The sequence below is a fragment of the Camelina sativa genome, chromosome 20, assembly GCF_030686135.1.
Source record: "Camelina sativa cultivar CO46 ecotype springtype chromosome 20, ASM3068613v1".
Taxonomy (NCBI): Eukaryota; Viridiplantae; Streptophyta; class Magnoliopsida; order Brassicales; family Brassicaceae; genus Camelina; species Camelina sativa.
Window position 1 is genome coordinate 6,091,332 of NC_141899.1, and position 13,631 is coordinate 6,104,962.

A 13,631-nucleotide genomic window follows, 5' to 3' on the forward strand; every position below is an offset into this window, starting at 1 on the left:
ATCTCCATCTTATATATGTCTTGGGTTCGTTGTCTTTCTCTGTGTGTTTACGATGTGGGACTTAAAACCAATGTATGCAAAAATCACGCGTTCTCTCTTTTGTCACAGTAATGGGCTTTCGTTACTTTTGGTTTCCTCCACTCTCTTATGAAAGTCATTAAACCAAATTCAATAATATGGGCCTTCTTATGAATCCCCCACTTTTGTGAGAGTGAGGTCATTTTGATCTAAATTTAGAATATAAGGGACAAGGGACCATAAAGAAATTATAATACCATGAAAAGTTCCGGAAACAATCGCTAGTACAAGACTCGCCGTTGTACTTTCAGAGAAGTACAATGTTGGTTTTCCTCATTCTTCTTTTAATGAATTTTGCAGTACACAAGTCTGAAGTTTTTTTTGTACTATACAAAACATAAACGAATGCTACAAAACTTTGTCCCGTGTACTACAATTTGTGTGGTTATATTGTGTACTACTCAATCCTTCATTATTTGTGTGTATATATATAGTTCCCAGCAGTTATTGAAATCAAAACTCAAGTTGTAATAAACAGAAGATATTTTGAAGGTAGTGGATCTCGACAGGGTCGATATGAGAACACATGTGCAACCAACGGCTGTAATGACGCCATGTAATGATTATATCTCTCGTTTTCATGTGTTCTCAGGTCACCCCTGCTGAGCTCTTTCTCTACCGTCCATCTTTATCAACACCGTGGCTTTTATTCATATACCCAATGGTAAGTTTCTATGTAATTTCGAAATCTGTAGTATTACAAATGAAATAACAAATACAAACATTGTAACTCTTGGTAATCTTACGTACCTATGTGTAATATATGCTACGAATGGTGAATGATCTACTTAATTGTCTTGCTCTTTGTCCTTTAACAAGATAGACTGCCAAAGAAACAGAGGAAGCAAGAAACCCACAATGAGCTCATCAGTAATATGTTTGTGATGTTAATTTTCTTAGTTTAAGGGATGATGTTGAAAGAAAGTTTTACTTCGCGGAGGAGGCGGAGAGCAGCAGGACGAGTGAACTTCCTGGCGAAGAGGAAGCACGGCGACGGTTTCCCTTTACTGCTACACCATTCTCGCCTATATTCCGTCTCGTAGTTGATATTGTCTATTCCCTGTAAATCAATGTGCTTGGTTAGTGACTCTACTTCTGTTTTAAGTTCGTAAGAGGGTTAAAGCCATAGCAAGAAAAAACAGGATACATAATGCAGAGTTTTAGTTCTACAAACTAAAATGTTGGTCTTAAGAATATATTACCATAACATAACAAACTAACCCAATTCTGATTTCGATTTGGTAACCCAACCGAACCAGTTTACTTTCAGATTTAGTTTGGAGTTTGGTGGTGTTACCTCTTTACAAAACCTATATACTCAAAATCCAAGATATCTAAACCGTAAGACCAAATGCCCGGACCTTACCAAAAATCTGAACCCTCAACTTCTCTTTTGGTAAAATAAGTGTTAACATGTGTACCTTAATGGACTGTATTAGATCAGGAGTAGCATCAGAAAATTTGTAAGTCATAGGATGCCATCCACGACGTTCGTTTCTTTTAGAGGAAGAAAGGTCCCAAGCTGAGTGTGTCAGTGATCTACGTGTGAGTTCGCTATCTACACCCTTTTGCTGAAAATTTAAGAAGGATTACCAGATTTGATTAATTGTACCATTCATTTCTAAATGACAATTCATATGGTTGGATCAAACATTAATCTTACAGATAGCAATGTCTGAACATAGTGCTCATCAGGTATACAGTTGTGTTCCTTCCAACCTTCAGCTGGCTACACAATAAGACTACATTAGTACAACATATCGTCTCCTGATCATCAAACCATAAATGCCTGCCAGATTCTACAGACTAAAACGTGCAGGAATCGAATGGACATGGCCTTATGAGGGAGGAGGAACTGTTAATATTGTGCGGTAATTAAAGCAGAGAAAAGCAACTTACTACAGGACGATCTCGCCAAAACTCTGGAAGTGATTTTCTCTGCAAGATCATATGCAACAAAAAGTTAATGAGTGAGCCAAGCCAACAGTGAACTGTCCACTAACAAAGTAACTCTCACAATATCACCCAAATCTAAAATCAGTGATTCTAATCCCTCTTAGCAGCTAAATCATCTATCTTTTGAAAATGAATGAACGAAAATAAAGAGAGTATATCCCTCTATTCAGTATTATAGTAGCGGACAGACCATAAATTCAATTACAAGTATACCCAAGCTTGCTAGTGAAGTGAAGGTTTCAACAACTTACTCTGCAGTGCTGCTGAAACATAGGAAAGACGGAGGTATCATTCACCACAATTTCTGCATGTTTTCTATTCAGAACGACCCACTTCGAGAAGACGACAGGATAAAGAAAACATAGCACAGATAATGTCAGCTTAACTGTACACATTCAAACTGACAGAACTTGTGGTCATTGAAATACATTTTACACAACAAGGGATTGGAACTTTACCTGTGATCCTTTTCTCCAGTTATGAACAGGAATAATGGGATTCATTTTAGGATTATAACGGCTATCTTTAGTATCTGCAAAGCTGCAATAAAGAAAAACAATTAGTGATTCCAACATAAACATTCCTTTCTTGTCGGTATCAAAATTACAGTATGGAGTTATGTATTTAAGCAGCACGGACCTATCAACGAAACTAGTTGGTGTTGACATGATATAGTTATAAGTGTAGCTGAAACTGTACAGAGGTATGCAGCTGAGAAGAAACCAAACAAACTGAAAAATTTAGTTAGGCAGGTTCATCAACTGCAATCCAAACACAAAAAGATATATACAGAATCAATCTAACCTATCAGAAAGAAAAACAAAGCGGTGATTAAATGGATCACTAAGCGCATGTCTGAGTAATACACGTTCTGCTTCAATCATGGTTGATTCACCCCAGTCTACCTGTAATTAACAAATGAATCAGACGACTTATGCTGCTAATGAGAAAAATCAAGATTTGGTAAACTGATACATTCTCATAGCAGCAACCTGTATACTGTCATTAACTTGCCGATCCAAAAAGAACTTGGATCGAGTTGTAGCCTCGCTGAGAATGAATCCAGGTCTAGAATGAACATATATTGAGAACTTTCCATCCTCACCCTGCAAAAGAACATATTATTATAGACCAAGCTCAATACTTCAATATGGCTTTGACCAATTCTTTAATGCTGTAACTAAGATTACACATTCCAACAGAGAAAAACTTCCAAAAGATATCAACTCTAGTTACTTTAAGCTGATTTTAGTGAAACCAAATTGATCCCAAAACCTCTACCACTTTGCCTGGATCAAAACTATAGTGTTTCAGAACCCAATTAGAGAAAGGAGTGTATGTATACCTGAAAGAAAGCGTCCCAGACAAACTCGAGAGGGAGTCGATTCCGGGCAATGAAGAGGAAAGCAATCTGAGGTTTCTGATCGAGACGAGGCTTGAGAGACGCAGTGATTCCATGAAAACGAGCTTGAATAAATGCGAAACGAGCTTGGATAAATACGAAAGTTCCCAAGCAGAAAGCGAACATCAATGTACCGTATACCTTCCTCTTCCATCTGTACAGTAACTTCTGCTGCGACGCCTTCTTCTTCATTTTGGATCCACCCAGTAAAAAAATCGCGGCTCAAGTCAATTTTCCCGCCATTCGTCTCCGTAGATCAGAACTTTACATAGTCAATCAGACGGTAAACACAGCGTCCTAATACTCTCTCTCTCTATATATATATCTTGCTCTAAGTCGTATTCGTCTCTGGTTTAAATTTCAAGATGTTTGGAGGCAATCAACTCTCGATCTTTGAAGCCGGATCAGATCGAACATGGAAGAATCTTTTTCAAAAATCAGTGGAAGATTTACCGGTTGATTGAAGCGAACTCCAAGGACGATGGCGTCGAGCTGAAAGAAGCTTAGTGATCCGGGGGAGACGAATCACGTGGAAGGAGTAGATGAGCTTTCAGCTTTCACGGGAAGGAGGAGACTTGGGAGTGAGAAAGAGAGAGAAAGATGCTGGTGAGGTGGGCCTTTCTCTAGTCTTTTTCGTAAAGCGAACACTTTCACTGGCAAAATTGAAGTCCGGTCCAATTCATACCCAGCTAATTAATGTATTTTTAAACCGGGATATTAGGCATTTTAGTACATTTTTTAAAGGGAAAATGTCGTTTTAACCATGAACTTTCAAAAAAACGCCATTTAAACCATCAATTTTGCCTGCGGCCATTTAATACATCGAGTTTTGGTTGACTTCCTCTTTAAAACATAGAACTGCATTGACCAGGCCAAAAACCCGAAGTTTTAATTTTGCAGTTAACACCCGTTAACCCCGTTAGCTCCTCTGTTACGACCGTCGTTAACATAACCGTTTGGGATAAAACGACATCGCTTTATCCTTCGACTCTGAAAACAAAATCCCCAATTCGAAGTCAAAATCCCCAATTCGAAGTCTTCGTCTTCTCTTGACATTTACAGCTCCAATTCTTCGTTTTTCATCTTCACGAACGAATCGATTATGAGTTCTAAATCAGGGCAATCGAGTGGTGAGAACAGAGTCGATGAGAACAGAGGACGTTGGTGCCATGGTTTCCCTTCAAAATGTCATTGCGGCTTAGACATTGCCATCTACACATCAAGCTCAAAACAGAACCCAGGAAGACCTTATTTCCATTGTCCAACCAGAGGAGATGTAAGTGATTCAGATATGATTTTGTGTGTATTTTTATAGTTATGTGATAATCAAAAATATTTCGTAAATGCAGGATCATTTGTTTAAATGGGTCGAAGATGGTGTTTATGAGGAGGTTGTTGAGGTTTTACCTAAATTGACAAACATTGAGAGCGAGTTAAGCAGTGCCAAATCTGAGGTTGCTCTCGAGATTGATGAGTTAAAGGCTCGGATTGAAGTGTTGATGGATGATGCAATGTCGAGCAAAAGAGAAATTAAGAATTGGAAACTGGTTATCAAATTGTGCTTGGTGTGTCTTTGTTTAACTTTCATTGTAATAGTGATCCTAATGATTAAATCCAACAAACCAACAATGCATCTTGGTTATTAGTGTGTTTGATGTTGTGTTTTTTGGTGTTGTATGTTGTAATGTGGCTTTGGTAATGATAAACAATGTCTTTGCTTCAGATAAGAGAGATTTAAAGTACCAAAGTGAGTTTAATAAAGAGAAAACATCCAGACAACAAACCAGATTAAACAGTAGGTTGAAACAACAACAATCTTTCTTCACCATAAAAAACAACATCACATTCAGAAACCTAATCTAAGAAGAACACTCAAACCATGTTGCAAATCGACCTAGTCCTTGTCCTTGGGATCCTTCAGCTTCCCCTTGGGATCCTTGATTAGTTTGTGATCCAACTGTCGGGCCTTGTGATCCGTGAGCTTGCCTTGGAGGTCCTTGATGAGATTGTGATCCGTGAGCTTGCCTTGGAGGTCCTTGATGAGATTGTGTTCCGTGAGCTTTCCTTGGAGGTCCTTGATGAGATTGTGTTCTGTGAGCTTGCCTTGGAGGTCCTTGATGAGATTGTGTTCCGTGAGCTTGCCTTGGAGGTCCTTGATGAGTTTGTGAACCGTGAGATTGTCTTGGAGGTCCTTGATGTGTTTCTGATCCGTGAGCTTGCATTGGTGGTCCTTGACGAGATTGTGATCCAACTGTTGGCACTTGTGATATGTGAGCTTCTGGTTCCTAAATCATTTGAGAACTTCAGTCATAACATATCCATACATGATTGATGTGAGGTTTACGCACAAAATTAAAAAAAAAAAAAAAACATACCTGAGTTTTCTTTGGTCGACCTCTTGGTCGCTTTGGTACATTAAATATGACTGTTGCATTCTTGCATGAACCTTTGTTGTGTCCTTGTTGCAAACAATTAGAGCATGTCATTACTCTTTTTTCTCGAGACATCTTTGAAGTAGATGAAGTTTCATTCTTTCCTTTCCTCCTTGCATAGTTATTAGGCCTTCATGGGTTGCCTTTTCTCCATGGGGGTGGCAATACAGGTAACCTATTCAATCTAGGCCACAATGGCATCCCCTGAACAGGCATAATACCATCTCGGTATGTTTCTCGCCACCTTATTTTTGTATAGTAATCACTGACATAGTCCTCAACTTTCTCTTTCTTTCCTATTATCACACAAGCAGCATGAATACAAGGGATTCCAACCATCTGCCACTTCCTGCAACCACAAATTCTCTGATTCATATCAACCCTGTAATTAACACCATTCGAAGATACCTCATGAATATTGTGTCTGGCCATAAGTCTCTGGCAATTCCCTGCCCCAGCTATTATTTTCTCAATCTCGGCATGTGCTCTCTTGGTAAACCTTGTCTTGAGCCTATCAGCTATGAGAAACCGCTTGGCATTCCTGACCATGCATTGCCTCCTAATGTCCTCTAGCAAATCCAATAAGGGCTTTTTCCTGGCCTGTCTGATGGTTATATTGAAAGATTCACTTAGATTGTTAAGGTTGTCATTGCAACAAGTGCCAATCTTGAAGAAAGCTCTAGACCATGTCAGCGGATTCGTTAGTTGCAGAGTTGCATAAGCTTGAGGATTGTACGCCTTTAGCTCTGCCATTCGATCAGCAAACTCTCCTGTCGTTTAGGCGCGTGCTATCTTCCAAAACATCCTTTGTAGTTCTTGATCGTGATTGTCCTTCTTCCAATTATCCAAAATGTGTTTACAACACTGTCGATGCTCAGCATGTGGAAGAATGCTATGTATAGCTTTAACTAGACCCTACAAACAAAAACGAAGACATTTGTTAGACCTTACATTTCAAACAAACAAACACAAACAAACCTTAAACATATAATGAAATGACTAACCGATTGTTTGTCTGATATTACAGCTATATCTGTCATCGTTTGAAGGCCCAAACTTACTGAGATATGTCTCACAAACCAGTCCCAGTTATCATCATTTTCAATCTCTACCACTGCCCAAGCAAGAGGGACAATCCTATTATCCCCATCTCTTCCAACTGCTGCTAACACATGACCTTTAATATTCCATTTCAGAAAAGCTCCATCCAATCCTATAATCGGTCTACAAGTTTCTTTCCATGATTCTTTTTGGGATTTAAAACAAATGTATAAACGGTAGAACCTTTGTTTGCTTCCAATTACTGGCCCAGGGATTGTCTCTATCTCAAATTCGGACCCTATGTTCTGCTGCAACACCTCGGCTTGGTAATCCCATATCCTTGCAAACTGAGATTCGTGACTTGCCTTTCTTGTCTTCATAACTTTCGTTTTTGCTTTTGCACACTGGTCTGGTGTCACTTCCAAGTTATATTCCCTCTGAATCTCAGCAGCCATCTCATATTTGGTAATCTTTGGATTCTTTCTCAGTCTATCCTCAAACAAAAACGCAATGGAAGACCGCTTCAACATTTTCGTATAGCCTGACCTCACACATATATGCTCATTGACAACTACTCTTATCTGCATCTTATGTTTCTTTTTCTCATAGGAACAATAAACTCTCCATGGACATGGACGACCATCATCATCGACATAACAACATTTAGCACCAACCATCAAAGCTTCGGATCTATATAATTTGATGTCATACCTTGTCTTCAATGAGTACATCAGCACAGCAAGCTTAAATTCTTCAGGCGAGTTGAAAGTCTTCTCCACTGCAAGCAAAGACTCTGGATCGTCAACATCTCCATCACCGTTCCCTTCATTGGCATCATCTGCTTCGTCTTCGTCATCAGATGACAAAGGATTTGGAAGCTTGTCATCATCCCATACATCATCCCCGCTGTCAGAGTCAGAACCAGCTTCTTCACCCCTAGCAGCCTCTGGGAAGTCGTCTCTAATGTTTACGTTAGCAACGTCGTCCTCTCCACCGTGCACTTCTTCCTCTCCACCGCCTACTCTATCATCAACACCATCGAAGTCATCATCACCATATATCTGGCAATCATCATCACTGTCGTGTTCTGCTTCCGGCTCAGACTCAGGTTCGCCAACTTTCTTTTTTCGTTTTCGTCCTCGTGTAGCTCGACCTTTACCTCCGGCAACAGACTCTGATATGTCTTCAGAAGGTCCACTTTGTACTTTGTCTCCGACCTCAGACTCCGAGACGCCTTGCAGTAGAGCTCCATCTCCGACAACACTATATGTTTCGATTCGCGGTGGAGCTGCATCAACATCGTTACTGTCATACACAACTAGACTCTGTGATGGAGCTTCGATTCCATCTCCGACAAACGAAATCACTCCCTTATTTCTCACTTTTGGCATCGTAAAACTAGGGTTCGTGAAATTGGGGATTTTGTAAAATTAGGGTTTAGACTTCGAATTGGGGATTTTGACTTCGAATTGGGGATTTTGTTTTCAGAGTCGAAGGATAAAGCGACGTCGTTTTATCCCAAACGGTTATGTTAACGACGGTCGTAACAGAGGAGCTAACGGGATTAACGGGTGTTAACTGCAAAATTAAAACTTCGGGTTTTTGGCCTGGTCAATGCAGTTCTATGTTTTAAAGAGGAAGTCAACAAAAACTCGATGTATTAAATGGCCGCAGGCAAAATTGATGGTTTAAATGGCGTTTTTTTGAAAGTTCATTGTTAAAACGACATTTTTCCCATTTTTGAAACATAATTTGAAAAGTAGTACATGTACTATTTATAATTGGAAAAATAGTCAGGGTCCCACTTGTGAGATATAATGTTTATGAGATAGAATTGTGAGAGATAAAGAGAAATGAGGGAAAAATATATTTATTCAAATATTTTGGTAATATGTTTAAAAAAAAAAAAATTCAAATATATAAAATCTATATTTTTTTCTTTATAATTGATATGTATTTTGTTTGATGATTTTATTTGATAATGTTAAATATTTTTTTACAAATTTTGTATCCGTACACATAATTTAGTGTACGGATGTCTGTACACCTTATTAAATGTACAGATATCTGCACACCTTATTAAGTGTACACATGTTTCTACACATTACTAAGTGTAAACATTAATGTATAGAGACATTTGTACACTGAATAAGATATGCAGATATCCGTACATTTAATAAGGTGTACAGACATCCGTACATTTAATAATGTGTACAGTCCGTACACTTAATAATGTGTACAGACATCCGTACACTTAATAAAGTGTACGGGTAAAAAAGATGTATAGAATATATTTAAAAATTATTAAACAAAATGCATATCAAATTATAAAGAAAAAAATATAGATTTTTTTTGTATCTGAAAAGTTTTCCAAAAAAGATTATATTAACAATTATTTAAATAATTATCCTAATTTTTCAATCTCACAAATGGGTCCTACATAACTCTCCTATCTCACACACACTCACACACAAACACTCTCTCACCTATTTTGCCAATTATAAATAGTGTTTGTACTAAAACACTAATTAAGTTTCCAAAATGTACTAAAATGCCAACATACCCTTTTAAACCCGATTAAAATGCTAACCGACCCGGTTTTATTATTTTGGTCCTGGTTCAATCATTTTAATTACAACATAAATCCCCAACTATCAAAATTTAATGATAAATAGCCGAAATGAGATTGTTGCATTAATTTATTTGTCTACTCTATGCATTATTTGTTTTTTTTTTTTTGTGAGTTAGAATGACATTTTGATAATATGTTATGTGGCTATGTAAACTCAATTGCAACATGTATGAAAATATAGATACGATTTTATTTGGATAATACTTAAAACATAACTATGTATGAAAAATATGACTACAGACTACAGGATACAAATTCAACTATAACGAGAACAAACTTAATTAGTTAATTACAGTAAAACCTCTATAAATTAATAATGTTGGAATCATGACATTTTATTAATTTATAGTGATATTAATTTATCTATAAATTTATAATTATTATTTTATAGTATAAATTAATAATTATTATTTTATAGATATAACTTTAATTGTTCAAATTTTTAATTGTGATAATTTTAGCAAAATAAGAATAAGTTTTCAAATATTGTAAATTTATAGTTTTGAAATTGAATTTGTAATATCTAAAAAACATTATTGACTAAAATTACAAATACTATAGACAAATTCACTTATACATATAACATATATATATATATTTACGAAAATATCCTTTGTCGTATTTTAATAGTCTATCAAACTATCAAAATGATATATATCTACAAATTTAAAACTTAAAAAATTTAGCTATTTTTATGAACTGTTATAGAGTATTTTATATCATTATAATTTAAAAATACAATACAACAATTGTTTTATAGATATGAATTTTAGAGAATCATACATTATTATTCAGCATCAACATATATATATATATAGTTTACATAATTATTAATTTATGATATTATTGGGACTATATTTTACACTGAAATTTCAAAAAAAATTATTATTTTATTATCTTATCGAATTTTGTTATTTTTTACACGAGCCCGACTTGGGGCCTGCAAAATTTATTAATTTATAGTATTTATTAATTTATAGAGTATTAATTTATAGCATCTCTATAAAACTATTGCGAAAAAAATAATAATTAATTCAGACAAAACTGGTTCGTGAAAGAAATATGTATCGTGAATAGTAAACAAACACGTGGAGTATCTTTGGAACGTTTCCTAGTACACTCTTTTGAACGTTCCAACCAGCTAGTACAAAACTCGTCGTTGTACTTTCAAACAAGTACATTGTTTTCTTTTAATCAATTTTGCAGGTACACAAGTCTGTCTGAACTTTTTTGAAAAAATTGTACTACAAGAAAACGTAAATGAATGCAATAATACTTAAGCCAAGTGTACTACAATTTTTGTGGTGAGATTGTGTACTACCCATTTATTGCCCAATCCCTTCATAACTTGTGTGTATATATATAGTCAGTCCCCCATCAGTTTTCAGCGAAATCGGTACTCGAATTGTAACTATCCTATAATTTATGACTTGTTACAAAGCAGAGAAAAATATCGTCAAGGTAATGGATCTCGACAGGGTCGACATGAGAACACATGTGCAATCAACGACTGTAATGACGCCACGTCATTATTTCATTACATCTCTCGTTTTTCATGTGTTCTCAGGTCACCCCTGCCGAGCTCTTTCTTTACCGTCCAAACTTATCAACGTGACCACGTCGGTGACTTCATTCATTCACCAAATTAATGGGGTTAGTTTTTTACAAGAATTCATAATGTTACATATCGGAACAAATGCTTTGAATGGTGACTGATCAACTATAGTTTTCTTGCTTGTGAAAATGATCGAGTATTCGAGTTGATCAAAATGTCTGTGAAGTTACCTTTTTTTCTTCTTCTTTGACGTCAACTTCCTTTTCCACTAATATAAACATGCAAGCAACACTAGGAGTTGATTTGTTGCAGTCACTTAGTCTAAGTACTATTCCAAGATATACAAAGAGGATGCAAACTAATTCTGATTTGTTTTGCAATGGCGTCAGCTCTATTGTTGTTGTGGAGTGACAATTTCAACACGAACAAGAACATATATAAAAGTTTAAAGACTCTTTGATATGACAACAGCAAATTCTTCCTTAAGTCTTCCATTAACATTTTGATCCACAAAATCCCCTTATAGGAAAAGATTAATCTGCCTAGTATACGTATTACTTAATTTGCCATTACCCATTACTTATGTTATGGCCAAATGCTTAGCAGCTCAAAAACGCAATCAACAAACGGAACGAAGTCTACCACTTCTCACTTTATCATCTTCCTCTTCATCGTTGTCCACAAGGAGTCGATGGGAAACATCTTCACTTCTAGAAGACGATGACGAAGGGCCACAACACATTCCACCCCAACGTGGGAAGTAAATAGATGTAACAGAAAGAGAAAACACAAACATCATCAAACCCATAAGTGAAATACTTCTCTGTTTCCTAACACCATCGCCTGAAAACAACAGATACTGCGTCACCACCGCTCCCACTGTGCCGCCACTTCCCGTAATCCCCGCCACCAGTCCTAAAGATCTGTGTCATCATTTCATAAAAACAAAAGTTAACCGAATAAATCAAACCAAACCAAATTAAAATCAAACCGATGCTTAACCAAACCTGGAGGAGACGAAAGGGACGACGCCAAAGACAAGGCCAGAAGCAGCTTGAACAAAAACAGAGAAGACCCACATGACGGCGATGGATCCCCAGAGCGAGTTAACTCGTCCGAGTAACACACACAACAACCCAGCCACCGATTGCACCACCCAGAGCCCCCAGAGCCTCCCTCTCATCCCGAATCTCTTCCCCAGCGCGTCCGATATCATTCCTCCCGCCGGTCGCGACGCTATGTTCGATATCCCGAAACTCGCCGCGATCGTCCCCGCCGCCTCCAGATTCACTCCGAATCTCTCGTAGAAATATCCGGCGATCACGTTGTCCGTCGTGAGCTCGACGCCGTAAGAGTAACCGTAGAGCAGAGCTAAGACCCACGCTCTGTAATTCCCAAGCCCGCCGATAAGAATCTCAACGAAATTGGTATGTTCTCCTTCGCCTTTATCTTCTTCGGGAGTTTTGATTTTGTTCTGTTTCGATGTTTCTCTGTTGCCGTTGGGAGTATCTTGGCCGTAGATGAGAACGAGTACGGCGGTTGTAACTTGAAAAACGGCGGGAAACACGAACGACACGCGCCAAGCAAAGGCGCGTGGGAAGAACTCGGCGATAGTGGAGTAGATGAGAGGCATAAGGAGCTGAGAGATACCGGCGCCGACGTTAGCCCAACCGGCTGAGACGCCGTTAGCGAGACCAATGACGTTGCCTGAGAACATGGATGACATCCAGTACTGATTTGCTACGAAATTAGCGAGGGAGAATCCGACGAAGAAACGGAGGAGGATGAACGACGTCGGAGAGGATACGAAGGCGGCGGAGAGAATAGCTGGAGCGGTGAGGAAAGAGAGGATCGCCGAGGAAGTTCTTGGTCCGATGAGATCACAGAGTGGTCCCATAGCGAGACGAGAGAAGATAGAGCCAACGAAGGAGGCGATCCCGGCGGCGGATACGGTGGATTCAGAGAGGTTGAGGTCGGAGGAGATGACGGGGACGAGAGGAGGGATTGAGAAGGTGGAGAAGAAGCATGAGAAGAGTGAGAGCCATGCTAGGTGAAAGGCTCGTGAGTGAGGCGAGGAGAGAGAGAACGGTCGGAAGACGGTGGCTCGACCGTCGGAATCCACCGGGATAGTTGTATGTGAAAGCGACGGTTGAGATGGCTCCATTACTCTTGGGAGTAGAAGAAAAACTCAGCTGACGACGACTCTTACTTACACGATCACCCAATGAAACGTTATCTTTGAATTTAAATTTTCCTTTTTTGGTAGGTCAAACTGAGTTTAATCTTTTAATGAACATTTCAATGGTTGACATAAAAACTATAAAAAGAAACATTTAAAATGTTTGAGAGGCAAACTTTTGGCAGTTTTTCGAGTGTAATTTACAAAAATACCTAGATTACATTTTAACCGAACAAGAACCAAATAAAAGACGTACAAAAATTCTTCTTTTGTTGTTAATAAAAATAGTATTGATTTGTTACTATCTTCAAGAAATGCCATTGGGATGCGTAGTTACTATCTTTAGCTGCCGACTT

General features: G+C 38.0%; 3 protein-coding genes, 1 long non-coding RNA gene and 1 pseudogene across 9 annotated transcripts; 1 reads left to right on the forward strand and 4 right to left on the reverse strand.

Moving 5' to 3' along the window:
• Window positions 1-333: 333 nt before the first annotated feature.
• LOC104769692 (glycosyltransferase BC10) lies at window positions 334-4,112 on the reverse strand. Of its 4 annotated transcripts, none has more exons than XM_010493962.3 (12): window positions 3,380-4,095; window positions 3,027-3,140; window positions 2,839-2,939; window positions 2,674-2,745; window positions 2,493-2,574; window positions 2,286-2,366; window positions 1,978-2,016; window positions 1,742-1,807; window positions 1,500-1,649; window positions 1,010-1,138; window positions 829-902; window positions 334-721 (listed from the first exon to the last, which is right to left on the reverse strand). In XM_010493962.3, the coding sequence occupies exons 1-11, from the start codon at window positions 3,626-3,628 to the stop codon at window positions 867-869; spliced, it is 1,119 nt and encodes a 372-aa protein (XP_010492264.1). In that variant the 5' UTR covers window positions 3,629-4,095; the 3' UTR covers window positions 334-721; window positions 829-866. The 4 variants fall into 4 exon arrangements, with proteins under 4 accessions (XP_010492264.1, XP_087362163.1, XP_010492263.1 ...); XM_087506037.1 differs by having other exon boundaries at window positions 2,674-2,765; window positions 3,380-4,065; XM_010493961.3 differs by having other exon boundaries at window positions 706-902; window positions 3,380-4,112.
• On the forward strand, window positions 471-1,257 carry LOC147918503 (uncharacterized). 3 transcript variants are annotated; one of them, XR_015593636.1, is made up of 2 exons: window positions 471-742; window positions 898-1,257. It is a non-coding gene; the product is annotated as an uncharacterized LOC147918503 (long non-coding RNA). The 3 variants fall into 3 exon arrangements; XR_015593637.1 differs by having other exon boundaries at window positions 534-742; window positions 902-1,257; XR_015593638.1 differs by having other exon boundaries at window positions 534-742; window positions 979-1,257.
• A 1,888-nt stretch (window positions 4,113-6,000) lies between the features above and the next one.
• LOC104772259 (uncharacterized) lies at window positions 6,001-6,621 on the reverse strand. Its single transcript, XM_010496891.2, has one exon. It carries the CDS (start codon window positions 6,619-6,621, stop codon window positions 6,001-6,003), a length of 621 nt encoding a protein of 206 aa, XP_010495193.1.
• Window positions 6,622-6,656: 35 nt separating this feature from the next.
• LOC147918504 (uncharacterized) lies at window positions 6,657-7,364 on the reverse strand (annotated as a pseudogene).
• Window positions 7,365-11,510: 4,146 nt separating this feature from the next.
• On the reverse strand, window positions 11,511-13,552 carry LOC104769693 (high affinity nitrate transporter 2.7-like). The gene is made up of 2 exons (XM_010493963.3): window positions 12,104-13,552; window positions 11,511-12,019 (listed from the first exon to the last, which is right to left on the reverse strand). The coding sequence occupies exons 1-2, from the start codon at window positions 13,258-13,260 to the stop codon at window positions 11,716-11,718; spliced, it is 1,461 nt and encodes a 486-aa protein (XP_010492265.1). The 5' UTR covers window positions 13,261-13,552; the 3' UTR covers window positions 11,511-11,715.
• Between the last annotated feature and the right edge of the window lie 79 nt (window positions 13,553-13,631).

Coding starts and splice junctions, on each gene's coding strand:
- LOC104769693 (XM_010493963.3), bottom strand. CDS start 13,260: ATGGAGCCATCTCAACCGTCGCTTTCACATACAACTATCCCGGTGGAT. Junction 12,020..12,103: donor GTCCCTTTCGTCTCCTCCAG/GTTTGGTTAAGC, acceptor ATGATGACACAG/ATCTTTAGGACTGGTGGCGG.
- LOC104769692 (XM_010493962.3), bottom strand. CDS start 3,628: ATGAAGAAGAAGGCGTCGCAGCAGAAGTTACTGTACAGATGGAAGAGG. Junction 2,367..2,492: donor ACTGGAGAAAAGGATCACAG/GTAAAGTTCCAA, acceptor GTCTTCTCGAAG/TGGGTCGTTCTGAATAGAAA. Junction 903..1,009: donor CTCTCCGCCTCCTCCGCGAA/GTAAAACTTTCT, acceptor TTTCTTTGGCAG/TCTATCTTGTTAAAGGACAA.
- LOC104772259 (XM_010496891.2), bottom strand. CDS start 6,621: ATGGCAGAGCTAAAGGCGTACAATCCTCAAGCTTATGCAACTCTGCAA.